The sequence below is a fragment of the Coturnix japonica genome, chromosome 3 (assembly GCF_054131305.1).
Source record: "Coturnix japonica strain WE chromosome 3, WE-NBRP24, whole genome shotgun sequence".
NCBI lineage: Eukaryota > Metazoa > Chordata > Aves > Galliformes > Phasianidae > Coturnix > Coturnix japonica.
In genome coordinates this window covers 103418385-103444359 of record NC_140665.1, presented here as the reverse complement: position 1 = coordinate 103444359, position 25975 = coordinate 103418385, and the positions used below count along the sequence as shown (strand labels likewise).

General features: G+C 53.6%; 4 protein-coding genes across 7 annotated transcripts; 1 reads left to right on the top strand and 3 right to left on the bottom strand.

The window, feature by feature from the left end:
- Positions 1–42: 42 nt before the first annotated feature.
- ANKRD66 (ankyrin repeat domain 66) lies at positions 43–2972 on the bottom strand. The gene is made up of 3 exons (XM_015859935.3): positions 2774–2972; positions 2032–2260; positions 43–465 (listed from the first exon to the last, which is right to left on the bottom strand). The coding sequence occupies exons 1-3, from the start codon at positions 2910–2912 to the stop codon at positions 285–287; spliced, it is 549 nt and encodes a 182-aa protein (XP_015715421.2). The 5' UTR covers positions 2913–2972; the 3' UTR covers positions 43–284.
- Positions 2973–3967: 995 nt separating this feature from the next.
- On the top strand, positions 3968–15720 carry PLA2G7 (phospholipase A2 group VII). Of its 2 annotated transcripts, XM_032443580.2 has the most exons (12): positions 3968–4331; positions 5271–5459; positions 7207–7331; positions 8644–8794; positions 8957–9050; positions 9706–9774; positions 10198–10345; positions 11435–11548; positions 11802–11893; positions 12268–12441; positions 13767–13915; positions 14507–15720. In XM_032443580.2, the coding sequence occupies exons 2-12, from the start codon at positions 5405–5407 to the stop codon at positions 14602–14604; spliced, it is 1269 nt and encodes a 422-aa protein (XP_032299471.2). In that variant the 5' UTR covers positions 3968–4331; positions 5271–5404; the 3' UTR covers positions 14605–15720. The 2 variants fall into 2 exon arrangements, with proteins under 2 accessions (XP_032299471.2, XP_085398446.1); XM_085542320.1 differs by lacking the exon at positions 7207–7331 and having other exon boundaries at positions 4194–4331.
- IMP3 (IMP U3 small nucleolar ribonucleoprotein 3) lies at positions 6002–7090 on the bottom strand. Its single transcript, XM_015859934.3, has one exon. It carries the CDS (start codon positions 7065–7067, stop codon positions 6510–6512), a length of 558 nt encoding a protein of 185 aa, XP_015715420.2. The 5' UTR covers positions 7068–7090; the 3' UTR covers positions 6002–6509.
- A 561-nt stretch (positions 15721–16281) lies between the features above and the next one.
- On the bottom strand, positions 16282–25572 carry TDRD6 (tudor domain containing 6). 3 transcript variants are annotated; one of them, XM_015859930.3, is made up of 5 exons: positions 20538–25572; positions 19770–19888; positions 18978–19067; positions 17750–17807; positions 16282–16821 (listed from the first exon to the last, which is right to left on the bottom strand). In XM_015859930.3, the coding sequence occupies exons 1-5, from the start codon at positions 25477–25479 to the stop codon at positions 16760–16762; spliced, it is 5271 nt and encodes a 1756-aa protein (XP_015715416.2). In that variant the 5' UTR covers positions 25480–25572; the 3' UTR covers positions 16282–16759. The 3 variants fall into 3 exon arrangements, with proteins under 3 accessions (XP_015715416.2, XP_015715417.2, XP_032299470.2); XM_015859931.3 differs by having other exon boundaries at positions 16613–16821; positions 23715–25572; XM_032443579.2 differs by lacking the exons at positions 16282–16821; positions 17750–17807 and having other exon boundaries at positions 18977–19096.
- Between the last annotated feature and the right edge of the window lie 403 nt (positions 25573–25975).

Below are 25975 nucleotides of genomic sequence, written 5' to 3'. Positions count from 1 at the left end.
GTGCTCTTGTAGTTGCTGCTTTAACACAATGGTCCCAATTGCTTTTTTCTTGAATTAGAGCATCTGTTTATTTAAACACCTTCTGCAGTGTTCTGATATTTGAGGCCTGATGCACACAGACACCCAGACAGGCAGCACTCCCACACACCCCTGACCACAACAGGGCAGCACATCAGAGACACGTCCTGGCAGCCATCTCTGCTGCTGCCCATCCAGGTCTCCCCCGCGATGCTCCGGTGCCTCAGCTCCACACCGTGAGTTGCCAGCAGCCCCAAATGGCGACACTACGGCTTCCTTCTCTTCCTCTGGATCTTCTTCTGATCAGAGGTTGCACAGCTGTGCCGGGCACACGGTGGGTTTCTCATCAGCTCCTCTTTCTTGAGTTCCCAGTCTTCATCCACCTGGTCCAAAGGCATTCCACTCACCGCGGCCGCCTGGCGGTAGTTTCTGCACTCTGCTTCTGCCCTGGGGAAGAAAGGAAGTTTATCTTCAAACCCTCACCAGCTCATCTCCCATTTAGGCAACATGAGAGTCCTCAGCCACCCCGGTGCTGAAAAATATAAGGAAATCTGATGCAAATTCCGTGTTTGTTATTCAGAGGTCGCTCAGTGTTTGAAGGGTTTCAGTGCTTTGCATGTCCGTGCAAACTGCACTGCGCCTGCACGAGGGGCTGGTGGGGAGGGAAGGGCTGAGCTGGGGCTGACCGAGGGTTTGGGTGCTCAAGCAATCACAGAATCACAGCTTGGCTGGGTCAGAAAGGACCTCTCAGCCCCCAGCCCCCACCCACCCACCAGCTCAGGGCCCAGCCATGTCCTTGGGCACCCCCAGGGATGGGCACCCCCAGCTCTGGGCAGTGCCAGGGCCTCACTGCCTTTGGGTACAGCATTTCTGCCATCACCTGACCTGACCCCCCCTCTGTGGCTGTTAGCAATGCCCTTCAGCCCCACTTTGGGCACAGTCCCTCTGTCTGTTACTTTAAAAATGCCTTTTCTTGCACCTCTTTGCCTGGCAGGCAAATACTCCATCCTGGCAGGGGCTCCGTGTAACACAATATCCCTCACATTTACATCCCAAAGCAGCCAAGGCCACGACCAGGGAACAGATCAGGGAACAGATCAGGGAACAGATCAGGGAACAGATCGCACTGTGCAGCGCTGGAGCACACACACAACCCCATGTTGTGCTGCAGCTGCAGCCTCTGCTTTATCAGAACCAGCCAGTCCTGAACCACGGCTGTGCTCCTTCTCTCTGAATTTGTCACCCACCCCAAAACACCACCCAGCAGCCACACGAGCCGCCTCAGGCTGTTGCCCCTCTGCTCTGCATTGAGCTGGATGTCAATCATCACATCAACCATCACATCAACCCTCATGTCACCCCCCTGTCAGTCACTCTGTAAGTCCTCCTGTCAAACACCTTGTCAGCCATCCACTCAGTTACCTTTCCCACCACTACAGCAGCTGACCTGTCAATCACTCCAGCAACCCTCATCCAACCCCCAGCCAACTTCCATCCAACCCCCACCCACCCCCATCCAACCCCCAGCTCTGATGCAGTCAGTGCCATCCCATCCCCCCATGGTCCCCTCCCAGCCCCACTGGGGATGCTCTACATGGTGTCACAGTGCCAAGGGGCACAGCCAGGAGCCGTGGGGCAGCACGCTGCTTGGTGTGCCAGCATTGCCCCACTGAGGCCAGGAGCACTTGGGCTGCGTGAGACAGGGCTGAGCCTTTAGATCTATTTGAAGCTGCTCTTGCATAGATAAAAATAACTGTGAGCCAAACGAGCAGGTAGAGCTGAGCTGAATGGGGAAACGGCTTCAAACTAAAGGCGGGGAGATTTAGATTAGAATTCAGAGGGAACTTTTTGGACTCGGAGAGCAGTGAGGAGCTGGCACTGCGCAGAGATGTGCTGCCACGTCCTGGAGGGGACCGAGGGCTGGGAGCTGGGAGGAGCCCTCCGACCCTGCGGTGCTGCGATGCGGTGATGGTGCTGTGATGATGCGGTGCTGTCAGAGCCCATCACACTCACGTCTGCAGGAAGCTGACGCACTCTTTGTGCCCGTAGATCTCGGCCAGTCTCCTGGGGGTGTCCCCGAAGGGATCTGCCGCGTCCATCGGGGCGTGCACGGCGTGCAGGGCTCGCAGCGCTGCCAGCCGCCCCGCCTGCGCCGCGCAGTGAGCCGGGGTCCATCCCGCAGCGTTGCGCAGGCACGGCCGGGCCCCGCGGCCCAGCAGCAGGCGCAGCATCGACACGTGCCCTGCGGGGGGAGAGGGGACAAGAGGCGGCCGTGAGGGCTGCGGTGGGGGCTGCAGGGAGGGATGCAGTGGGGGATACAGTGGGGGCTGCGGTGGGGGCTGCGGTGAGGGCTGTAGTGAGGGCTGCGCAGCTCCGCGTCCTCAGTGCCCTTCGCTGACGGCCCCTGTGCCGGCGGGGCTGCGCTGGGGGACGAGAATCGGAGTAGAAGAGAACCCCAGAACGGAGCGGGTCAGAAGGGACCTCACGCCCCCCCCATTCCCCCTCCATGGGCTGCCCGCCCCCCCCAGCTCAGTGCCCATCCACGGCCTCGGGCACCGGCAGCGATGGGCAGCACAGCTCGGGGCAGCTCTCCGCCCCTCAGCTCCCCTCCTGCTGAGCGAGGTCGCCCCCCATCCCCCCTTTCGTCCTCCCCCCACCGGGCCGTGTAAAGAGCCGCGTTCCCTCCCGCTGTAAGTCCTGGAAGGGCACAAAGGGCTCCGGTGCTCGCGGTGACTCGTTGCCCCGCCGCCCCTACCCCTGGCAGCGGCCCAGTGCAGCGGGGTCCAGTCTGCCCAGTCCGGGTCCTTATGGTTGGGATCGCAGCGCTCCGCCCGCAGCAGCCGCTCCGCCCGCGCGTATCGCCCCGCGGCCACGGCCTGGTGCAGCTCCGTCATGATGCGGGGACACGGAGCTCAGCGCGTCGCTGCTCGGCCGCCATGGGAACAGCCCGCACCGCCCGCACCGCGCCCCAGCACCGCCCGCTGTGCCTCCTCCCTTCCTTCCTTCCCGACGGCGGCAGACGGAGCGGGGCCGGGCTGGGAGCTCGGGCCGGGACACGCTGCCGTGTGTAGCCAAGGGGTGACCCCAGGGATGGAGCAGCTCCATCAGGACGGGCTGAGAGCGGCCGTCAGTACCTACAGGGGCTGTAGGGAAGGAGGGGACAGACTCTTATCAGGGTCTGCGTGACGGGAGAAGGGCAATAAATGGGTTCGGAGTAAAGGAGGGGAGATGGAGGTGGGATGTAAGGAAGGAGCTGCTTGCAGTGAGGCGCTGAGGCACTGCACAGTGCCCAGAGCTGGTGCTGCCCCGTCCTGCACACAGCCAAGGCCAGGGGACGGGGCTCTGAGCACTGAGGAGCTGTGCTGTCCCTGTGCACTGCAGGGTGCAATGATGGCCTGCGGGGTCCCTGCTTGCTCTGCACCCACTGGCCGCGTCCCTCAGAGCCACAACACTCACCCAGAGGGTGGTGACGCACTGGCACAGGTTGCCCAAGGAGGCTGTGGATGCCCCATCCCTGCAGGCATTCAAGGCCAGGCTGGATGTGGCTCTGGGCAGCCTGGGCTGCTGGTTGGTGACCCTGCACACAGCAGGGGGTTGGGATGGATGAGCACTGTGGGCCTTTGTGACACAGGCCATTCTATGGTTCTGTGACTGTATGATACTGATGGGTTTCGGAGCTGCTCAGCTGGGTACAGCCCTGTCATTGGCTTCAAGATCCCCGTTAATATAATCATTCACGCACCTCCTCCCGGCCGCCTCCTGCTGACCCTGAAAAACCTGCTCTGTGATGAGACAGAGCTCTGGGATCAGTCCTCCAACGCCTCTCTTCGGCGTTAAAGGAGATATTTCCAGCCTTGGGCACTTTCACGACTTTCCCGTTCCCCTCCAAAGAACCGCCCACAACGTTCCGTGTGTTCTGTTGTTATTGTGATGCGATTTGGGAGCCCTCACTTTGTGTATGTGCGAGTCAGCGCTGCGGAGCGGCCAACACCGCACGGGCACATCTGCGCCATCCGTGGGGCCCCGAGCCGCTCCCAGCACCCACAGCCGGCACTGAATTGCGGGGCTCACCCCTAACGGGCTGCCGGCCCCTTCCCGGCTGCTCGTAAAGCCGGATTTCGCCCCACGGGACGCAGCTCCCACGGGACACGTTTCCTTTCCAAGCTCGGGGAAAAGCCTCTCCCACAAACACCGTCCCAGCTGGGAAGTGAGGCGGGGTTTGGTCCCTCCCCTCCGGCAGGGCCCGGTGTTCATTCCGTCCGTCCGTCCGTCCGGCTCACGGCTCCCTGCGGAGGGCCGGGACAGCACAGCAGGTACGGGCAGCGCTGCCCGTGGGCAACGAGAGCCGAGGGGCGGCCGTGCTGCGAGGGGCGGGGAGGAGCTCAGAGTCGTACCGAGCTCACAGCGTTATTAGCACACCCGAATCCGTGCGGAAAGATGGGGGGGGGGGTATAGCTAGGGGGTGGGGGGGTTGGGGGGGACGAGGCAGCGGCTGGCGGCTCCGCTGGGTGGGAGGAAAGGGAAAGTGCGCCGTCATCGGACATGGCTCCGGGTGTCCCGGCACGACGCAGGACGGGACGGGGCGCTGACGCGCGGCTCGGGCTGTCCCTGCTCGCCCTGCACGGCTCCGTCCCACCTGCGAGACCCCAGCCCCTGTCCCGGCTCCTTTAGAGCTGATGGGCAGCGACAGCCCCCTCGGGACGTGTTACCTGGGCAGTGCTCAGCCCCATGAGCTATAGCTGGGCATGTGCTGAGCTCTGGACTCTGCTGAAGGATCTGCCACCAGGGCCTGATGGACTTTACACCTCCTGCTCTTCTGAGCAGAAACTGGGGTAGAGTATCACAGCATCACACAATGGTTGGGTTGGAAGGGACCTCGAGGGTCACGAAGCTCCAATCTCCCCACTGCATGCAGGGCCACTGAGCTCCACATTGATACCAGCCCAGGATGGATCATCTCCCTGCCAAGCTGCGCTGAAACGCCGGGCTTTGGAGGCTGCCCCCACGTGCAGTTTGTGTTGACTGGGACAGCAGCTGAGCGCAGCACATTTGTATTCCAGTGACAGCCTCAGCCTTGTGGCCCAACACAAAGGCCTCAGTGTGAAGGACCCCCCTCCAGCCCCCCCGCTGTCCCCAGGCCAGCTCCTCCCCTCAGCTGCCTCCAAGCAGAGCACAGAACAGAGTCGGGGGAAAAAAGCCTTTAAAAAGAGACTCACTGGTGCAAAAATGAAGGGTGTGATGGTTTCTTTCAGGGCGGAAGGAGGTGGTGTGCAGCCACAGGTTTCCATCCTGCCTTGTGGGGAGCAGCCGTGTGCTATAGCAACCCTGAGCAGAGCAGGGGGAGCTGCCTGCACCCTGTGGGACCTTCTGCCCTTCCTGAGAAGTGATGGCATCGCTGTGGGTGAGAGCTCGGAAGCTGTTCATGAAGAGTCGTGCTTCAGGTAAGGAATGTCTTTTCTGCATCTATTCATGTTATCACAGAATGGCCTGTGTCACAAAGGCCCACAGTGCTCATCCAGCTCCAACCCCCTGCTGTGTGCAGGGTCACCAACCAGCAGCCCAGGCTGCCCAGAGCCACATCCAGCCTGGCCTTGAATGCCTGCAGGGATGGGGCATCCACAGCCTCCTTGGGCAACCTGTGCCAGTGCGTCACCACCCTCTGGGGAAAAACTTCCTCCTCAGATCCAACCTGAACCTCCCCTGTCTCAGTTTCAAACCATTCCCCCTTGTCCTATCACTGCCCACCCTCACAAACAGCCGTTCCCCATCTGTTTATTCGCTCCCTTCAAGTACTGGATGCCCACACTGAGGTCTCCCCGCAGCCTTCCCTTCTCCAAGCTGGAACTGTGACCAAACACAACCTGAGCATGGTGCTCATGGTGCTGTGGCACAGAACAGTTCAGTGAGATAAGAGCAACTCACTGGGATACACCAACAGCCCCAGGAAGCGTCAGGGAAAGGCAATAAGAGACACCACGGGGAGTTCTTCAAAATGGGACATTTTATTTCTGCCTTTTTTGGATGAGGACTAACACCCCCAGCATGGAGCTGCAGCCTGCCCTGCCCCACTCTGAGCTGTCACAGGAACACCAAGTCCGCTTCTGTCTGTTGTCTGTGTGAGGCCCAGTCACCCACAGTCCCATTATGCACCACTGGGTCTCTTGCTGACTGCACAGCCCTCCCTGCTGGCACGTTGCTCTGGGCTGGAGCCTTCCTGGGGTGGCAGCAGCGCTGGGCACACAGTGCAGCCCTGCAGCGGCTGCTTGGCCACATGCAAAGCTCCTTCAGTGCCATCCTTAGCAAGGGAGCAGCTGCAGCTGGTGGGTGAGCCTGGCACCTTGGTGTGCTTAGTCTGGCAGCATCGCAGTGATGTGGTGTGTGTGTGTTGTGGGCAGAGCAGCTCAGTTCAGTTCAGTGCTGTGTGTGCTGTGTGCAGGCCGGGCTGGCAGCTCTGCGTTCTCCCCGTGTATCTCAGCCCGGCTGTGCCGTCCCTACGCCTCCAGGTCGAAGTCGTCCCGCTCCTGGTTGTAGTCCAGCACCTTGACGCGCAGTTTGGAGGCGTCGGCCCAAGTGACGAAGTCCTCCATGGCGCGGGGCACGAGCACGGCGGGGTCGGTGACCAGGTCCGGCCCGACGCGGACGTGTCCCTGCTCCACGAAGGTGACGGCGTGTCGCATGTTCTGCGCCATGCGCAGCTTCAGCAGCACGCAGGGCAGGCGGCGCCGGCAGAACGAGGCGGCGCACACGCGCTCGCACACGGCCAGGGAGCGGCGCGAGCCCACGAGCCCCATGGCGTACAGCTTGTGCAGCAGCAGCGCGGAGCTGCGGGAGCGGAACGCGGCGCTGGCCGGGCCCAGGTCCCGCAGGCGCCGCGCCAGGGCCCGAATGTCCCGGGCCAGCGCCCGGTACCGCGCATAGTCCTCGCGCCGCCCCACGCGGAACCGCCGCAGCGCCCGCAGCTCCGCCACGTGTCCCGGAGCCGCCTCCCAGCTCACCAGCTCCAGCCGCCGCAGCAGCTTCTGCTCGTGGTACTTGAGCTTCCGCACCATGTTGAGCTGCCGCCCGGATCCACGCTGCGCCTTCCGGGGAGGAGCGACGGGGCACGGCCGGCACCGCCCCCACGGAACGGGCGACGGGCGGAGCCGGGCCGGGCTGAGCCCCGGTGTTTACACGGCGTTCTGTCCCCAGGTCTGTCGGCGAAGGCAGCCCCGGAGATGGGCAGCGGCGGCGCGGACAGGGGCTACCGGATCCCCGCCGGGAAGGGCCCGCACAACGTGGGCTGCACGGACCTGATGACCGGCAACGCGGCCGAGGTACGGCACCGGGATGAGCCCGATGGACGGCCGTGATTGTGTGCAGGGCTGATGTACGCGACCCCAGCTGAGCCTGCATCCCGTCCCGTCCCATCCCATCCCATCCCATCCCATCCCATCCCATCCCATCCCATCCCATCCCATCCCATCCCATCCCATCCCATCCCACCCCATCCCATCCCATCCCATCCCATCCCATCCCATCCCATCCCATCCCATCCCACCCCATCCCATCCCATCCCATCCCATCCCATCCATCCCATCCCATCCCATCCCATCCCATCCCATCCCATCCCATCCCATCCCATCCCATCCCATCCCATCCCATCCCATCCCATCCCATTCCATCCCATCCCATCCCACCCCATCCCATCCCAGCCCAGCGGGGCTCAGCTCAGGGTCCAGCAGCAGCCCCCAGCCGTGTGTCCCAGGGGCCGTCCAGCTGTTGGCCCCATCCCGGCTCCCTCTGCCCGCTGTGCTCAGGATGGTCCCGCTGGGGCTGGGGGCTGGTGGTGAGGATGCGCTGCTTCAGCTGCAGGACGGAGTGTGAGAGGTGAGATGGTGTCTGCCTGGAGAACAGGGTGTCGGTAGTGCAGGGAGACACCACAATAAGGCAGGAACGGCAGTACCATCTGCTGGGCTTGCTTACAAGTTTCTGTTTCATATCCTCTTGCTTTTTTATCTTGCGCTGCAGTTTTGCTCTCCAGACCCGTGAGGTATCACCCAGTCACAGAGATAAGCCGTGGGTTTTGCTCTGCTCCACCTGGCTTCTCTTACAGCACCACAAAGGGGCTGGTTTCTCTCTGCAGTCAGCCTTCCCTTAGAGCAATCAGCACAGTTACAATTCCTAGTGATGGCAATGGACCTTTCCCTGCGTTGTTCAGCAGTTGCTCACCAGGGGAAATTCACTGTGACTGCCCTGGGGTTGAGTTAATATAATTACCCGTCTGGCTGAAGCTTTGCTGCTTCCTTCACTGCCCTTGTGTCACACGTTGGTGTAAGTTTAGGAAGTTCTTTGCTCTGAGAGTGGTGAGGTGCTGGAACAGCTGCCCAGAGAGGCTGTGGATGCCCCGTCCATCCCTGGAGCTGTTCAAGGCCAGGTTGGATGGGGCCCTGGGCAGCCTGGGCTGGTATCAATGTGGAGGTTGGTGGCCCTGCCTGTGGTGGGGGGTTGGAGCTTCGTGATCCTTGAGGTCCCTTCCAACCCAACCATGCTGTCATGAAGGTACAGGTGGAGCAGGTGTAAGTCTGACCTTTTATTGCCATACATCAATAAATTACAATCTTCCCTTTGTTTTTTTGCTAATTCCAGGGCAGCTTTTTGCGCCTGTATTATCCATCATGTGACGATACAGAGATTGAAGAGACGCCGTGGATTCCGGACAAAGAGTACTACCAGGGGCTGTGTGACTTCCTCAACATGTACCGGGCTGTGGGAGAAAGGCTTTTCCAATACTATGTTGGTAAGAGCGGGTTTGGTCCCCCAGGTGTGTTTGGAATCAGACTGATGCTCAGATGGCCACTCTGAAACCTGCAGCCTCCGGGTTACTGAGCTGTCTCCTACAGAGCGGGTCTGTAGGTCTCTCATCTCAGTAATGATGACACATGCTTCTGTTTTCATGTAGGTTCAGTGACCTGTCCTGCAAAATCTAACGCTGCTTTTAAGGCAGGAGAAAAATACCCACTGCTCGTTTTCTCCCATGGACTGGGAGCTTTCAGGTAACTGCAGCTCGTGGGCAAACTGTCTTTGTTGTCCACAGTAATGTCAGCATCCAGGAATGGTGCTGAGTGGGTCTCAGGGTGGGGCGAGATCCCTGTGGGGCTGAACATGATGCAAAGAACCAAAGAACGGGGTGCTGTATATCACTATGCTTCCATTGAAATCAAGGCCTGTAAATGAGGCAGGGTTGGCTTCTTAGTTTGTTTCCCTGTTAAGTTCTGAAGTCAAAGAGCAGTGAGGTGCTGGAACAGCTGCCCAGGGAGTCTATGGATGCCCCGTCCATCCCTGGAGGTGTTCAAGGCCAGGTTGGATGGGGCCCTGGGCAGCCTGGGCTGGTATTAAATGGGGAGGTTGGTGGCCCTGCCTGTAGTGGGGGGTTGGAGCTTCATGATCCTTGAGGATCCAGGATCCAACCCAGGCCATTCTGTGATTGTATATTAGAGGTGTAGGTATTTACTGAGCCATAAGGATGTTGTGAAGATGAGCTGCAACTAAAAGCAAAAAAGCACCAAAAATCACCCTTTGGGGACAGGGATACACAGCCTGCCCTGCTGGCTGAAACAGGCACAATAGAGTGGGGCACAGTGAGTGTTTAAGGAGCCGTGTAACCAAACATTGTGTACCTGTGGTCACCAGAGTGTCTTTGGATTGCAGGACCATCTACTCCGCTATCTGCATAGAGATGGCTTCTCAAGGCTTTCTAGTGGCAGCTGTGGAGCACAGGTGTGTGTACTGCATGTTACTGAGTTTTGCTAGGAACTTTCTCATAATAGAATTCTTCTTGTTGTGTAGGAGAACTCGCTTTTATAAGAGCAACTAACATCTCAGCTTCAGCTTCCCGCTCATCCAGCTCTGTTCCCACCTGGCTGTACAAAGGGACGTTAATTTGGAGGCTTGAAGTGGAATTGTTATGGGTGGTTATCGTTTGTCACTCTTTATCATGCTCTTTTGTGCTGTTAGGACCCACAGGACATAACGGTGGTGGGATTTTTGGTGGGGTTACTCTGTTGTTTGCAAGGTCTTGTCTGCACTCAGTGGGGCTGGGAGCTCTGATCTCTTGAGACAGGTCAAAACTAAGGCTTTGTTGGACTTCTTCCCAAGCCAAATGGAATACAACGTCAAAATAACTTTGTGCTGCTATTTCAGAGATGAATCGGCTTCAGCAACGTATTTCTGTAAGAAGAAGGGTGATTCTGAGCCAGAGGAGGAGGCTGCATCAGGTGTGGAGAAGGAGTGGATCTACTACAGGAAGCTCAGGGCAGGGGAGGAGGAGCGTTGTCTGCGGCACCAGCAGGTACAGCTCTTGTTTATTGCTGGATAGCGAGATGAATCATGTCTGCTTTAAGGGGGTTGTTTGCTTTGTCACCTTCAACACACTTAACGTGGTTTATAGCAATGTAAACAATGCAACTTCCTGATGATAAGCAGCATCCACGCTGGATGCCATGCAGCCATAGCGATAAGCTCTTCCAAGCACCGAGCCGACCTTTAAAAGGTGGGAGTGTTTTCTTCCACGCATTGTAGACTCAACCAGAGAACTGTTTATCTCACTGGGCCAAATGGGCAGCGGTACAAGCCTGCTTTCCTGTGTGCTTAACAACATCCTCCTAAGTGAAGCTAAATATATCACGTTGGAGCTCTCACATCAGCTGCAGGAGCTGTTGCCTGTGTATTTCAGTAATCAAGAGGTCAGGAGATTTAGATTTACTTGTAACTCCGATGCACAGACACATTGCTGCCTGGCTGCACTCAGTTCTCAAAGATTCTGCTGCTCTTTGGTTTGTCCTGAAGTTTCTCTTGTACCAAAATCCCAGAACCCCAAACCACTTCTCATACTGAGCACTGAAAGCCCGTATTTGCAACAGCTTTAATATGTTTTTCAACAGTGTGTATGCACTGAAAATGGGAAGGGCTTCTAGGCTGCTTCCTGTTCTGGGTATATCCAGCATAAAGGCAGCTTCACAGCTATTGAGATGTGGCAAAGTGATGCAATGGTGTCTGCTTACCAAAGTGAGCATGAGGAAGAGGCACAAGTCAGCCCTCCTGGTGGTTGTGTAATGTAACCTCTGCACATCCCTGCACCTCTTCTGTGAGCAGGGAGGCACTGCAGGGGTTGCAGGTTTTTGGCCTGTGCTATAGGGACAGATTGCTGTGTGTGTGCAGGATCAACATAAGAGCTTCAGCACTTTGGGGCCTCCAAAATCCAGATTTCACATTGAAAAGTTTTGCTCAGGCTTTGGTTTCACACAGCTGCTGTGCAGTTTGTAAGTGCTGTCTGTATCAGCCACTCAGGTACAACGCTGTGTAAAGAGGACCAGCAAAGCCAGCAGATATCCTATAACTCCCAGTTCATCCCTCTGTTCTGCACCTGCTCTGTCCCCAGGTACTGCAGAGAGCACAGGAGTGCATCAAAGCGCTCGACCTCATTCTTAAAATCAATTCAGGAGAGGACGTGATGAACGTGCTGAACTCAGGCTTTGACTGGAACCACCTGAAGGTGAGTGAGAGCTGCTGGCTCCCTTCTGCTGAACTCCCAGTAACGCTTCTGGTTTCCCTCTGCCATTTCTAAACTGCTTGTAAACTCTTCCGAATGCCTCACTGTAGACCTATGAACGTGTTCTCAGGTCATCTGTATAGCAATGGAGCTGAAACTGTGCTATTCCAGCTTCATTAGGATCTGTTGCCTGAAAAACTTCTTCAGGTTGAGAAAAACAAGGTGTCTCTGACAGCAGCTGGCTTTCTTTTGGCAGGATTCTGTTGATACTAGCAGAATAGCTGTGATGGGACACTCTTTTGGTGGTGCTACAGTTATTGAGAGTCTCAGCAAAGAAATTAGATTTAGGTAAGTATGTAAAACAAGGAAAGGGACACTTGGCACCTGAGCAGGGCACCTTGCTTAAGGTCCCACTAACTGGCTCTTGAAGAACAGCTGCTTGGCACATCTCTTTTTGTCAGTTCATGCTTCGTTCAGCTTTGGGCTTGTGGTGGAACTGAATAGCTCAGTGATAGTTCGTTGTGATACCCTGAGAGCTGGCAGACCAGCAAACACAATTCTGACTGGATCCTCTTCCCTCACAGTAGAAACACGCTGCTACAAAATGAATCAATTCTGTTTACCTATTCAGTACCCTCAGATTTTCCCCACACCGGCTGCAAATCAAAGCACCCCTACAAAGCTGTGGAGCTGTGATAATACCTACATGTTGTTTCTGGCAGGTGCGGCATTGCCCTCGATGCATGGATGCTGCCAGTGGGCGATGACACTTACCAAAGCAGTGTGCAGCAACCACTGCTCTTCATCAACTCGGAGAAATTCCAGTGGGCTTCCAATGTCTTAAAGATGAAGGAGCTCAGCTCCAATGATACCAACAAGAAAATGATCACCATCAAGTAAGTGCCGTGGATCTGCCATTTCTGAAGCCTAAGTCAAGTCTTTGTTTTCAAAACTTATTCTCATGTTGGAGCTATTCAGTTGCATGTGGCTGCAAGAAAGAGTGACATCCCTACTTCCTCAAGGCTACACATTTATATTAAGGGGGGACAGCAGGGACAAGGAGGTGATTGTGCCTCTCTGCTCTGCCCTCATGAGGCCCCATCTGCAGTGCTGCGTCCAGGTGTGGGGCCCCCAATACAAGAAAGACAGGGAGCTGTTGGAGAGGGTCCAGAGGAGGCCACAAAGATGCTCAGAGGCTGCAGCACCTCCACGACAAAGACAGGCTGAGGGAGCTGGGCTTGTTCAGCATGGAGAAGAGAAGGTTGTGGGGTGACCTCAGTGCAGCCTGCCAGGACCTGAAGGGAACCTACAGACAGGAGGGGAGTCAGCTCTATGAAAGGGCAGATACCAGCAGGACAAGGGGAAATGGCTAGAAGTTGAAGGAGGGAAGGTTTAGGTTGGGTGTCAGGGGGAAGTTCTTTACTGTGAGAGTGGTGAGGTGCTGGAACAGCTGCCCAGAGAGGCTGTGGATGCCCCGTCCATCCCTGGAGCTGTTCAAGGCCAGGTTGGATGGGGCCCTGGGCAGCCTGGGCTGGTATCAATGTGGAGGTTGGTGGCCCTGCCTGTGGTGGGGGGTTGGAGCTTCGTGATCCTTGAGGTCCCTTCCAACCCAACCATGCTGTGAAATTAGACAGCAACATTTCTTGTATAGTGGGACAGCAACCTTCCCAAGGCATTCAGTCACCTCCAGATGCTCCAAGGCTCCCTTTGGCTCAGGTTTTGCTCTGCACTTCACACATCTGTATTTTAACATTTTAAACAGCCTTTCAGGGGCAGTTGTAAAAGCACCACGTAGAGGTGATCAGACACCTGTGTAACCCACCCATCCTCACATCATCTGAAAGCTTTGCCAAATCTACAGCAGCTTGCTGTTGTAGTTGTATTGACTTAAAAGTAAGCATATAGAAAACTGCCTCCTTTTTGCTGAGTGGAAATGGCCTCAAGTTGTGCCAGGGGAGGTTTATGTTGGATATCAGGAAGAACTTCTGTACAGAAAGGGCTGTTGAGCACTGGGATGGGCTGCCCAGGGAGGTGGTTGAGTCCCCATCCCTGATGTGTTTAACAGCCCTTTGGATGTGGTGCTCAGGGCTGTGATTGAGCGGAGGGCTGTTAGTTAGGGTAGGATGGTTGGGTTGGGGTTGGACTGGATGATCTTGAAGGTCTTTTCCAACCTGAACCATTCTATGATTCTTACAGATCTACTGATCATTTCTCTTTGCAGGGGATCGGTACATCAAAGCTTTCCTGACTTTACTTTTGTGAGCGGAGAAATCATTGGAAAGTTTTTCAAGTTAAAGGGAGAAATCGATCCAAATGAAGCTATTGATATATGCAATCACGCTTCATTAGCCTTCCTGCAGAAACATCTGAGTAAGTGTCATTTTATATCAAAGTACAGTGTAAATCAAAACTCAATTCCTATGATGCTTTTGTTCTAATAAGCGCTGTTTAGTACCAGATCAACAGTGAGAGCCTCATAAAAGTCTGAGCAGAAGAATAGCTCAGACATTTCCTCGAGTTCTGTTATTTTTAGAAAATAAGCAACTCATAGAAAGAACATTTGCATTTCAGCACCCTCGTGCTGGTGTGCACGACTGCGTCCCTTACTTTCCCAAACTGGACAAGGGGGAATGGTTTGAAACTGAGACAGGGGAGGTTTAGGTTGGATCTGAGGAGGAAGTTTTTCCCCCAGAGGGTGGTGACGCACTGGCACAGGTTGCCCAAGGAGGCTGTGGATGCCCCATCCCTGCAGGCATTCAAGGCCAGGCTGGATGTGGCTCTGGGCAGCCTGGGCTGCTGGTTGGTGACCCTGCACACAGCAGGGGGTTGGAGCTGGATGAGCGCTGTGGGCCTTTGCAACATGGGACCTTCTGTGATACATCTATGTCATTTTTCAGTATAGCATTACAAAATATCTACATAACTCACTACCATTTGGGTTTTCTTTCCCCCATTTTACAGGTCTTCAGAGAGATTTTGATAAGTGGGATTCACTTGTGGATGGCATAGGACCCAATGTTATTTCTGGTACCAATATCGACTTATCTCCGACTGAGTAAGGAATACAAGAAAGTACTTCAAGGGCCCCATTCATCAGGACACCAACACTGGCCACCTATTGCTTGGAGCTGAGATAGCACTGCCTCCTACACAGCTTTTGGGGTGTGAAACAACCAAAACAATCACAATGGAGAGAAACTTAAAAGTTCAGAGGAGCTGGTGGGGTTCTCTAATTTACTGCTTTGCAGGCAGCTGATAGGAGGAATCACTTGATGGTAATTTAAACATTTCTGACCTAAAATCAACTTTACAGGGATAAATTAAGCTCCAAGGAATTCAACTACTCAGTTCTGTCAGTCTGCAGCACCCAGCACGTTTGGGGATTGTTTTGCCCTGTAAGAAAGAGCTCCTTTGATTTATTAAACTACAGAAGAGTATTTCAGCTCTGCTCCAGGATCAGCTGGGGCTGGGACAGACTTCACTCCATGAAGATGCCACTGGAAGAAGCTCTTCTAAATTAGCATTTAAATGAATGTCCCAGTAAAAGCTACATGAAATAGTGTAGGGTAACTGCAAAAAGAAGAGTTGGATCTGACAGAGCCTCCCCTGTGAGCTGACCCCTTTTCGTGTTCACACTGCCCTGCTCAGAGGTGGTTTCCACTCCAAAAGCTGCTAAAAAGGTCACTCAGAGCAAGTGTAGTTTCCTGAGGCAGAGCTTCACAGCAGGGCCTTCCCCATCAATCCCTGTCTCACCACCATCACTAGTAGTGCTGCTGATTAAACTGTGCATCTGTTCCACCACTGCTACCTGCTCCCTTTAAAGAGGGGCACACAAGCAGTGGTTGATTGCAGTGATGTCTCAGATACCCTCCACGTACTCATCTTTGTTCAGGTGCTGGCACTGCTGTCTGTAGGTGCCAGCAGACACCAGGGGCTGTGAAAGGCCAAATGCAGCTCTGCTTTCCAGAGCAAAACTGCCTGGAGCTGCTACAAGGAAGGACTTGTAGAGGAGAACTACTACTGACTGTAACCTGTTTGTTCCAAACTAAGGGTACAAACAAGATGCAACTGGAGCAGTTAACACTAATTAAGTATTTTACATAGATCTGATCTTAATGTGAGATTGCAATGACAGCTGCAGTCTGCTTTTCATGTATTAAATTCTTTACAGCCTACTATTGTGTCTCGTTTCTACTAAGAGCATCGACATGCAGGTGTTTCTCTTACTGGGCCAGCACTAATGCTTGAGATCTCCTGTAACACTCAGCAACATTACAACATGAGACCTGGCATTTCTAAGGCACTGTGGCAGCCTCCAAAGAGACAGAAGAACCTGTGCTATAGAGAAGCATGGCACAGGACTACAAAGAGAAACCCCTTTCCAAACCATTACAAACATGAAACACATGGTGAGCTGCAGCTGGATGGAGAAGTCCTTCCCACACTGTATGGAACAGCAGCGGAACCATTCTGCTGGATCATCACATTTAGAGGAAAGGCTTCATCCTTAGTGCCATTAAGGCTGTGCTAAGAGCCCAAGTTCTGTTTTGTACCAATGGTGCAGTGGTTCAAAACGCTCAGCATGGCTCAAAGCGCTCTATAGAACTACCTGGGGGTCAAAGCAGAACCATTAACTGCAGGACGTGCAAAGCTGCATCTGACTGTGGTACAGGTGAGTGAGTACCCTCTGTGTGCACACAGTGTTTGGCCACTGGAACAGAAAGCACTGAACAGCATTTGCCAGCACAAGCTTTATTCCAGCTTCTCCGATTGCTCTGTAATGACACAAATACAAGGCTTCGGTCCTGAACAACTTTTGTTTCTCTACAGAGGGAAAAAAAAACTTCTCTCAAAAATACTCTGAATTTCCCTAATCCTAAAGAAACAAAACCAAAACAACAGTGCAACAGCAAATATCACCACAGCAGCTCAGAACCTTCTATCAGTTAGGCATAAGGTCGAGCCACACCAGCATTCAGTGAGGGATGCTTTACAGAAGGCACTTCTTGTTTGATTAAAGCACAATCTTATAATACCCAACAGACAGCACCAGTCTTCAACCAACCACTGCTCATGGCAGTACCAGGCATTCGCTCAGTTATGTAGAAGAAACACCCAGGTGCTTTGGTTGTATTGTTCCTATAAAAGCCCATTTCTGTGGGAATGGATGTGCCCACAGGGCCCTGTCACACTTCATGTGGTCAATAAGTCCTTTCAGAAAGGCTGGAGAACATGAGGATCTTCAGATTTAGCTGAATTGCAACCACTTTGCTCTTCTATGGAGGAGAAGAAACATCAGATTCATGAAGATATTTCTATAAACATGTATATTATGCATATAACATGCATTATTATCTGAAATCATCTACAAGCCTTCAGACCAAACCATCAACCTACGGGACCACACTAACAGACCACACTTAGGATAAATTACGGTATAATGACAGTTCACCTGAAACAACTCAAGTGTCCCAGCAGATCAGAGAAATGCTGCTCTCAGACTGCAGGTTTAAGTTCAAAGCCAGCCCAGCCCTCAGCGGGCACAACAGCAGCCACAGCTGGAGCTTCTGCACCCCGTCCATCAGCTCCCTCCTCCTCCAAGTGCCCATCCAGCCCATAGCACAGGTGTGTGTCACGCTCCAGTTCCACCACATGTGGCTGTGTGGCCTTTGCTAATGCTAACTCAGCTCTTGCTAAGAGTGCGTGCTGACTTCAGACCATCAAAGCATGCAAAAACAGAGAGAGAAATTTGGACAGTAATCATTAGCAGCCACAGAGGTAAAAGAGTACTTAAATGAAGTGGTAAGAACTGTAAGCATGGCAGACCAGAGAGAGGACACAGATTTGTGTGGTGCAACTGAGAAAGGGCTGATTTGTGGATTCACCGGTCCAATGTTCTAATCAAGCTCTCTCAACTCCTTTCTGGAAGGCCCTAAGCAACCTGATCTATTTGACACTGCTTTGAGCAGGCACAGGAAAATAAAGGACCTTCAAAGGCATCTTTCAACCAGAACTGCTCTACAGTTCCATGGGTCATAGAAACTGGGCATGATTAGAAAGAACCTGTCCTACCTCCTGTGGGGCACAGAGCAGATATTTGACTTCAAAATTTCTCAATAAAATCAACATTGTATGAGCATTTACTAAAATTTGAATGCAATCCTTGAGCATCCAACCTCTTTGAGATGCTCAAGGTAGCCTTACCTTGAAGTAAGAATTCCTCTGGCAGGGACAGCATGTCTTCTGTCGCATGAGTAGCTCCCTGAATGAAAGGAGATTCCATTAGGAAGCCTGCACTATTGCCAAAACATTCTCCATCCACGTCTTTCTTTTAGAATTAGATGAACTTTTTACATCAGCCTTGCTGGACACTCCAGCACTGCTTCCCTGCACTGCCCTCATCCAGAAGTCACTACAGGTATCTTCTGCTCGTTTTTAATTTGATGCAAAAACTACATATGAATCACCAGCTAAGCAGTCATTAGGCTGTCATCAGTAGCACAGCTGAAAACCTCAGTTCTGAGTTCCAGAAATGAGTTTTTCATTGTTTGGAGTTTCGTGAAGTTGTAGAAAACTTAACCATCTCCTAATTAGTCAGCATTAAAAGTATTTTCTATCACCAACCAATGACATGGTATGCTACCATGATTAGGAGCAGAGACTGACCTGGTGGAGAGGAGCTCTGCAGAGAAGGACCTGGGGGTCCTGGTGGACAACAGGTTGTCCATGAGCCAGCAGTGAGCTCTGTGGCCAAGAAGCCAATGGCATTTTGGGGTGCACTGCACAGAGTGCAGCCAACAGGTCAGGGAGGTGATCCTCCCCCTCTGCTCTACCCTGGGGAAGCCATATTTGGACCACTGTGTCCAATCCTGGTTTCCCCAGTTCAAAAAAGACAGGGATCTCCTATGAGGAGTCCAGCGGAGGGCCACAAAGATGATGAAGGGCCTGGAGCATCTCCTGTATGAGGACAGGCTGAGCAACATGGGGCTGTTCAGCCTGGGGAAAAGAAGTCTGAGAAGAGATCTGATCAATGTTTATAAATATCTAAAGGGAGGTGGGAGGCAAATGGGTGAGGTCAGGATCTTCTCAGTGGTGTGCAGTGATAGGACAAAGAGCAATGGCCTAAAACTTGAACATAGTTCCATACTAACATGCAGAAGAACTTCATTACTGTGAGGAGGATGGAGCCCTGGCACAGGCTGCCCAGAGAGGTGGGGGAGTCTCCTATGGAGACAGTCAAGACTCCTCTGGACGCTGACCTGTGCGACCAGCTGCAGGAACTGCTCTAGCAGGGGATGGACTCCATGATCTCCAGGGGTCCCTTCCAACCCCTGCAGTGCTGTGAAAAGCCACGCAGCCCCAGCGCTATTCTAAAGCTGTAAGTAAACAGCTCTTTTTAAAAGCTTGCAGTTTCCTCACTACAGCACCATACCTCAGGTGATCTGCCAGCCCAGCTGGGAATTACATTCCAGACGTTCTCAGGATCTACAGTCTCCTCACGGCCACTGCAGAGATTCAGTACCTGTATGGACAGAGCCAACTATGTGGAACCTGGGAATACATTCAAAGAAAACACAGTAGTAGAAAAAACACAACTGAGGATTCCTCACCTCTAAGAACGCTTTCAATCTGGACCTTCTAAGCAAGATATAATTAACCACTAGTAAACCTGACTATCATCACTGATCTCTTAAATTAGAGTCACTGTTTAAGTACGTCACATTTGGTTCCTTCTACAGCACCCTAGGCTCAAGCCTCTCCTCGGATTCTACATTAGGTATTGTGAGAGAAAAAGGCTGGAAAGCATCCCCTAAATCAGAGCCAGCAGGAGACGGGTCAACAGAGATGCCAGCCCAAATCCAACCCTCATCTCCTACGAGCAGCTGAATTGGCTTTAGATGCTAAGGAATTTACTAGCAGTGGTCTTGGCTTCCACAACCTGAAGCATTCAATTATCAGAGTTACTTTCATGAAATAATCTCTTGGATTTATAACTGTAAATTACAGTTTAAGGGCCTTTTATAAACATATGATGTCTGTGTATATATGGACACACACCCCAGACTGAAGGAAGAATCACGACTCATTCACAAATTCACTCCCACTTTAAGGACAGTAGACAGACTCCCCCCCCCAGCAGACTTCTGAAATACATTCTAAGTCTGGCATAAGACAAAAGAAGGACGTCTTACAACTACAGCAAGGTGCATTCAATCGCACTTACCCTGGTGCCCTTCTCAGATACCTCCAAAATGAGAGCCTCGCACCATTTCAGAGTTGTCCACACTACACACTTTGAGCCAACAGAAAAGCCCTTGAGCTTACAGGTATATCCGCTGCACCCTGCAAAAGCACAGAATCACAGCATGGTTGGGTTGGAAGGGACCTCAAGGATCACGAAGCTCCAACCCCCCACCACAGGCAGGGCCACCAACCTCCACATTGATACCAGCCCAGGCTGCCCAGGGCCCCATCCAACCTGGCCTTGAACAGCTCCAGGGTTGGACGGGGCATCCACAGCCTCTGGGCAGCTGTTCCAGCACCTCACCACTCTCACAGTAAAGAACTTCCCCCTGACATCCAACCTAAACCTTCCCTCCTTGTGATGTATGAATGGAGGAGGAAAGCAAACCAAAAAAGCCAAAAGACTCCACTCCCTCACTACTGCCCCAAAGTCCCCCTGCAGCCATCCCAACTGTTTTAATTAATAAATAATTGGAAATCAGCAATCTGTTGTACTGAACAGCCTTGAAAATGTATTCGTGTTTAGAATAGATTACCAATTGCAAGACCATTAACCTCTCCAAGATTGACTGCTGTTAGACTGTCATTTTACCCACAAGTTATTACACATTCTGCTTTCCATAACCCATCTGAAGTTATCACCAACATAAAGCTTATTAGGGAATAAAATCAGATTTTTATAGGAAAGCTATTCTCACATTTAAATGAACAATTTGATTACTTAGCCCCTTAAAATCAGATACTCTACCTGCATTATAGTCAGCCATGTTATCACTTTGCTTTTCTCCTGCTTCTTCATCAGCTTTACAGTCTGAAGACTGCACATGTGTAGGAGTGCTTCCACATTCTTTAAACAGCTCGTCCATGTCTTCCTGCATCCATTCTGTCACACAACAGCCATCTTCCTTTTGCCACTCTTTACGCTTCACAGCTCTGCAGGGATATGTCTGTGCAGTGCTAACAGGCTTCTGATTTAAGTCTTTTGGAAGAACTGAAAATTGGCCTCCACTATTCGAAGAACTTTGTAACACAGTGTGTCCCAGCCCTAACGCGTCCTCCACTCCATCCTCCTCTGAAGGCAGGACCAAATCCAGAAGCTGCTCAATGTCAGCACTCACCGCTGCCAGCATATCAGGGGCCTTTGGTTGCTTCTCGGCTCTGCCATCAGATGAAGGTAGCACGAAGGGCGGCTCTACTTCCGTCCAGTCTTCTTGCATAGCTTCTGCTTCATGAACTCCAGAGCAATTCAATTCCGGTGTCTTCATAGTCCATCTCTCTGTATCAGAAGGAAACAGCTCTGCTGCCTCCCTAACAGAAGGCTCCAAGCTCTCTCCCTCACCCAGTGAAGGTGAGGCTTCAGACTGCAGCACTGCTAAGCGCCCCATCTCCTCACACAGGAGCAGGGGCTCATGTACTCCCCCTTCCAGTGTTTTCTCTCTTGCTTTGCCTGAAGCAGTCTGCATTTCAAGTGCCTCCGTTTCCAGCACTTCCTTCATCTCACCAGCAACTGAGGGCAGTGCTGCTATTTCCTCCAGCTCCAGTATCAGCTCTCTTAAATCACCATAAGAAGAATGCATCTGTAATTCATCTAGTTTGATCAGTCCCTCTGTTGTATCTCCCATTGAAAGCTCTACCTGCAGCCATCTCATCAGCTCTTCTTCATTTCCTAGCTTAGGGCTGGCTGCCTTGCCTTCTGCCAACGCTTCTGCCTTCACCTCAACATCCTGCAGACACAGTAATTCAGCTGGCTCTTGCACTGCAAATTTCATTCTACTCCCTGAACTGTGAAGACTGCAACTTCCTCTTGGTTCTAGTAACACTCTGCTCCTGCTCTCATCTTCCAGTGGATCAATCTCTTTATCAGAGCTGCTTCGATGCTCAGCTGTTTCACACCGACCAGCCACCTCCCCAGACGCCTTATCTTCTGAACACCCACAGTGTGCACCCGAGAGGAGCTGGGAACAAAGCAAGGCACTTTCACTTTCTTTGTGAGCTAATCCACAAGTAGCAGTTTCTCTTTTGAGACAAAGACCCACATCACTGCTTGGACTTCTGTTACCCTCTAAGGGGCTCTCAGGGTCTGGGACAGCTTTGTGACCACTTCCCATATCAGCCTTCCAAAAAGATTTCATCTCTTCATTAATATTCCTCCCAGAAGACTCCAGTTTGACAGCACACAGAGGGACTTCAAAAGCTTTATTCTCCTGAGTTCCTATGATTTCAGCTTCTAGTAGGAGCTCTATAGTTATATCATAGAACTTGTCTTTGGCTTCACTAAGCCATGAGCCCTCTGAGGGACTGAATCCTGACAGACAGCAAGCAAATGCTTGATTAGGCACCTGAAGCAATTCAGACGGAATTGGCTTGAGCATCTCCAAGCTAACAGTTTCCTCACTTCCATAGTCCACGTGGATAACAGCTATGTCACTGCCTTTTACGCCAGTGACCTTAGCCCTGTAGAGCCTCCCATCCTCACTGTACTTTGCTAGGCAAACATCCCCACTTTTAATGCAGCTGTCCATAGAGCTCTGCCCAAGGTTTTCGGCTTCCTTTATTTTTTCCTCTATGTAGGTCATGTTCTCTCCATCAGCAAAGCAGCTCCAAAAATAGTCTGGACCATTTACCACTGTGATATAAACATTTACAGTCTGTCCTGGCTCAGGGAACTTCCAGGTAAGTGATGTACAGGCACTGGAATCTTCATGTTGTGCCTGAGGAGATGAAGGCTCACACGTATTTATCACGTCTCTTCCATCAGGCATGTCAACTGAATAAGATCTTTCATCAGCTAAATCCACTGTTATTTCACCTCGATCATCACTGAGAATAACTCTCCACTTACCACCAACCTCCTCCACAAACTCACACGTCAGCAGAACCTCACTTACCCTCTCGGTGAAGCAAGGAGCTGCTTTCTCTGCCCAGTCTGTGCCCTTTTTGCCTTCAAGTCCACCTAGAAAGCAGTGAATGCCTATTGCTGGGATGGATTCTAAGTCTTTAGGGAGCCTGCGTACTTGATCAACATCAACTACCGAAGTATTGCCATAATCAATATATTGTACGCTAATTGAATGGTCAGAGGCCATCTCTTCTACTACAGCTCGGTACCACAGGCTGTCGTCTGCATACAGAGCACAGATCAAGTCCCCAGCTCGCAAGAGCTGTCCACGGGGGATCTTTGGCATTTCATCCTTTAAGCGTTCTGAGATGCTGTTAAGTTGAGCCTCATCACTTGCCAGTTGCACATAAAAATCTAAGGGGCTGTTTACATGAGAGACATATGCTGACACTGTGAGAGCTGGTACCACGCTCTGTTGTGGCAGATCTGTTACACGCTTCAGCAGCACACATCGGCCTTCGGTATCACGATTACTATCCGACTCTGCATCCATCTCAACAGGGAGCAGAGACTGCATTTCCTCCCCCGCTTTATTTAACAGAGCATCTTTGTTATTGCTGACCTTCCCCTCAGATGCCAGTATCTCAGCAGCCCGTTCTCTCTTTGCAGCAAGCTGGAGGTTTGCATCTTTTTCTATGACATGCATTTTGCTGCTCCTCTCTCCTTCCTGGGCTTCAAATCTGCAGTTGTTACTTTCTCCTGCACTCGGAGGAGACTGTTCAGCCCCATTCCCCTTTTCCATATCCACACTAGTGTACAAAGCTGCACTCTTTACACACCTACACGCTTCTGCATTGTTTCTTAACCTGAACTCCTCCTTCAACTTTGCATTAATTTGCACGCTGCCATCAAACAGCTCAATCAACAGCTTACCACCAGATTCTTTCGCTACAACAATCGCTTTTAATTGCCTTTCCAGGACAGCTTGCTTAAACCACGCCGTGGCTTCTTGGGGAACATTCTCTATGTCAACTAAGGAACACTTTACAGCCTGCATTGGCAAAAGCAAGATCTCATGGGCATCACCTGGTATAGGAAGCAGATGATCTTCTTCCACGGTCTCCGTGTTCCCGAAATCCACAAAGAAGACCTCCCTGGTGGGCGTTGTTTCGGTGAGGACCCCCCGGTACCACTGGCTGTCAGCGTACCTGGCCAGGCACAGCTCACCTGGCTTCTGACAGGTTCCTGAGCCTGACGCCGTTGCACTGAGACGAGCAATGTTCTCACTGAGCTGCATTAGGGCACCCGCACACCTCTCCAGCTGGAAGTAGAACGTCTGGGGGTCGTCAACGTGTGTAATGAAAACATCTTCCTCACTGCCGATCTTGATCTCGTGCATGGAGTAATAGAAGGAGTGCAGCCGAACAGAGGCTGCCAGGGGTGACTGGGGCGGCAGACGTTTGGCCAAACCTCTGTCTATCAGAAACTGGCACGCGCTCTGGAATGGTGTCATTAGGTCCACAATATTGAACAGCTCCCTGTTGTTCCTGGAAGCCAAGGCAAATATGGTGCACTGCAGCTCAAACTGCTCCGAGGAGGTGTCCACAAACTCCTGGAAAGCCAGGACAGCAGCTTCATCCCACACAAACGGGTCCCGGCCATTGGGCTGGATCAGGTTGTAGAGGCTGCACCTGAACGCCTGCGCCTTCAGCTCCAGGAAGCGCTCGCTGATGGGGCGGAGGCTGGTCAGGGGCACCAGCTCCCTGTTACCATAGTCAACATACATGACTTCCACTTCTTCTGCAGCAGTGACGTCGCTGATGATTAAAGCCCGGTACCAGCGTTTGTCCTCCGAGTACTGCGCTAAACACACCGACTGCGGCCATGTGTGCGGGTGGGACGAGCTCTCACAGTACTCCTGTATGTCAGCCATCAACGCCACGAACTCACTGCACTTCTTCAGCTGGCACCAAAAGTAACCGGGGCTTTCAGCACACGTTACAACAACGTCCACCGTACATCCCACCTCCAGCTGCCCCCCGCAGGAGGAGCCGGGCCGCATTTCCACGTAGCTCTGCCTGCTGTGTGCAGGGGGGGTGTCCCGGCCATCGCTCTGAGCAGGGCCGGAGCCGCCGCTGTCGTCGAGCATCAGGCAGCGGCGCAGCACGCGGCCGAAGGCGCAGGGTGACACGCGTGCGGCCAGGCCCAGCTGCCGCATCTGATCCACGAGCGGGGGCAGCTCGAGCACCAGCAGCAGCTGCGGCATCAGCGTGTCCCGCACGGCGCCGCGCAGCTCCTTGCCGTGCAGGTGCCTCAGCAGCTCCATCGCCTCCTCCGTCCATTCCGAGCTCGGCGCGTCCCCGCCCGCTCCGTGCGCGTCGCTCCCGGCCGGCAGCAGATCGGCCACCACGCAGCCCAGCGCCTCGGGCGGCGCCACCAGCAGCTCCGGGCCGCCCCGCGCCAGGTACGAGGCCGAGACCGTCACCGTGTGTCCCTCGTCCAGCAGGAACACGCGGCAGCCGCGGCCTCGTCGGCTCAGCACCCGGCAGCGGTGCCACAGCCCGGCCAGCTGCACCAGCCCCAGCTCCCCGGCACACAGCTCGGCTCCCAGCCCCAGCTCCCCGGCACACAGCTCGGCCCCCAGCCCCAGCTCCCCGGCACACAGCTCGGTCCCCAGCCCGGCCCCGTGTCCGGCCGCCTGGACGTGAGCGCTCAGCGGGCCGTGCTCGGCGCGGGGCTCCCCCAGCGGCCCCCACAGCCGGACCACGGGCACGGCCGGACACACGTCCACGGCCCGGACACGGAGCGACACGGCGGCACCGGGCGCGGGCAGCGCCGGGACGGAGCACATGGCGGGACCGGGCGGGAGACAAGGCGGGAGGGCACATCGGAGCCCCGGGGGCGGAGCGGGGCGGAGCAGCTCGGCTCGGCTCGGCTCACCACGGCACGGAGCGGGTCGGGTCGGTCAGCACAGCTCGGCCCGGTCCGCCCCAGGCCGGCGGAGCGGTAACGGCACGGCGCGGGGCGGGATGTAGGAGCGAAGCGTGTCGGTTATTGGCTGCCGGAGCGGCGGTGTCAGGGCGGGCCGGAAGGTGCCGTGATGCTCCTGCAGTTCGTGGCGCTGCCGGCAGGGGGCGCGCGTGAGCCGCCGCTCGGGACGTTGTACCGGATCAACCTGTGAGCGGGGGTGGATGGATGGATGGATGGGGCTGAGCGAGGGATAGGGCTGAGAACCAGTATAGGGATGCACGGGTGTGGGGCTGTAATGGCCCTACAGCAGCGTGAGGATTAACGTGCCAACATCCCCCTTAGCACAGGTTCCTATCGGAGCTGCTGTGCTGCCCAGC

Coding starts and splice junctions, on each gene's coding strand:
- ANKRD66 (XM_015859935.3), bottom strand. CDS start 2,912: ATGACGGAGCTGCACCAGGCCGTGGCCGCGGGGCGATACGCGCGGGCG. Junction 2,261..2,773: donor GCACTGGGCCGCTGCCAGGG/GTAGGGGCGGCG, acceptor CTCCCCCCGCAG/GGCACGTGTCGATGCTGCGC. Junction 466..2,031: donor TGCGTCAGCTTCCTGCAGAC/GTGAGTGTGATG, acceptor TTTCTTCCCCAG/GGCAGAAGCAGAGTGCAGAA.
- PLA2G7 (XM_032443580.2), top strand. CDS start 5,405: ATGGCATCGCTGTGGGTGAGAGCTCGGAAGCTGTTCATGAAGAGTCGT. Junction 5,460..7,206: donor CATGAAGAGTCGTGCTTCAG/GTAAGGAATGTC, acceptor TTCTGTCCCCAG/GTCTGTCGGCGAAGGCAGCC. Junction 10,346..11,434: donor GTTGTCTGCGGCACCAGCAG/GTACAGCTCTTG, acceptor CTCTGTCCCCAG/GTACTGCAGAGAGCACAGGA.
- IMP3 (XM_015859934.3), bottom strand. CDS start 7,067: ATGGTGCGGAAGCTCAAGTACCACGAGCAGAAGCTGCTGCGGCGGCTG.
- TDRD6 (XM_015859930.3), bottom strand. CDS start 25,479: ATGTGCTCCGTCCCGGCGCTGCCCGCGCCCGGTGCCGCCGTGTCGCTC. Junction 17,808..18,977: donor GGGCTGGCAGATCACCTGAG/GTATGGTGCTGT, acceptor CCTTTCATTCAG/GGAGCTACTCATGCGACAGA. Junction 16,822..17,749: donor AGAGGAATTCTTACTTCAAG/GTAAGGCTACCT, acceptor TCTCCTCCATAG/AAGAGCAAAGTGGTTGCAAT.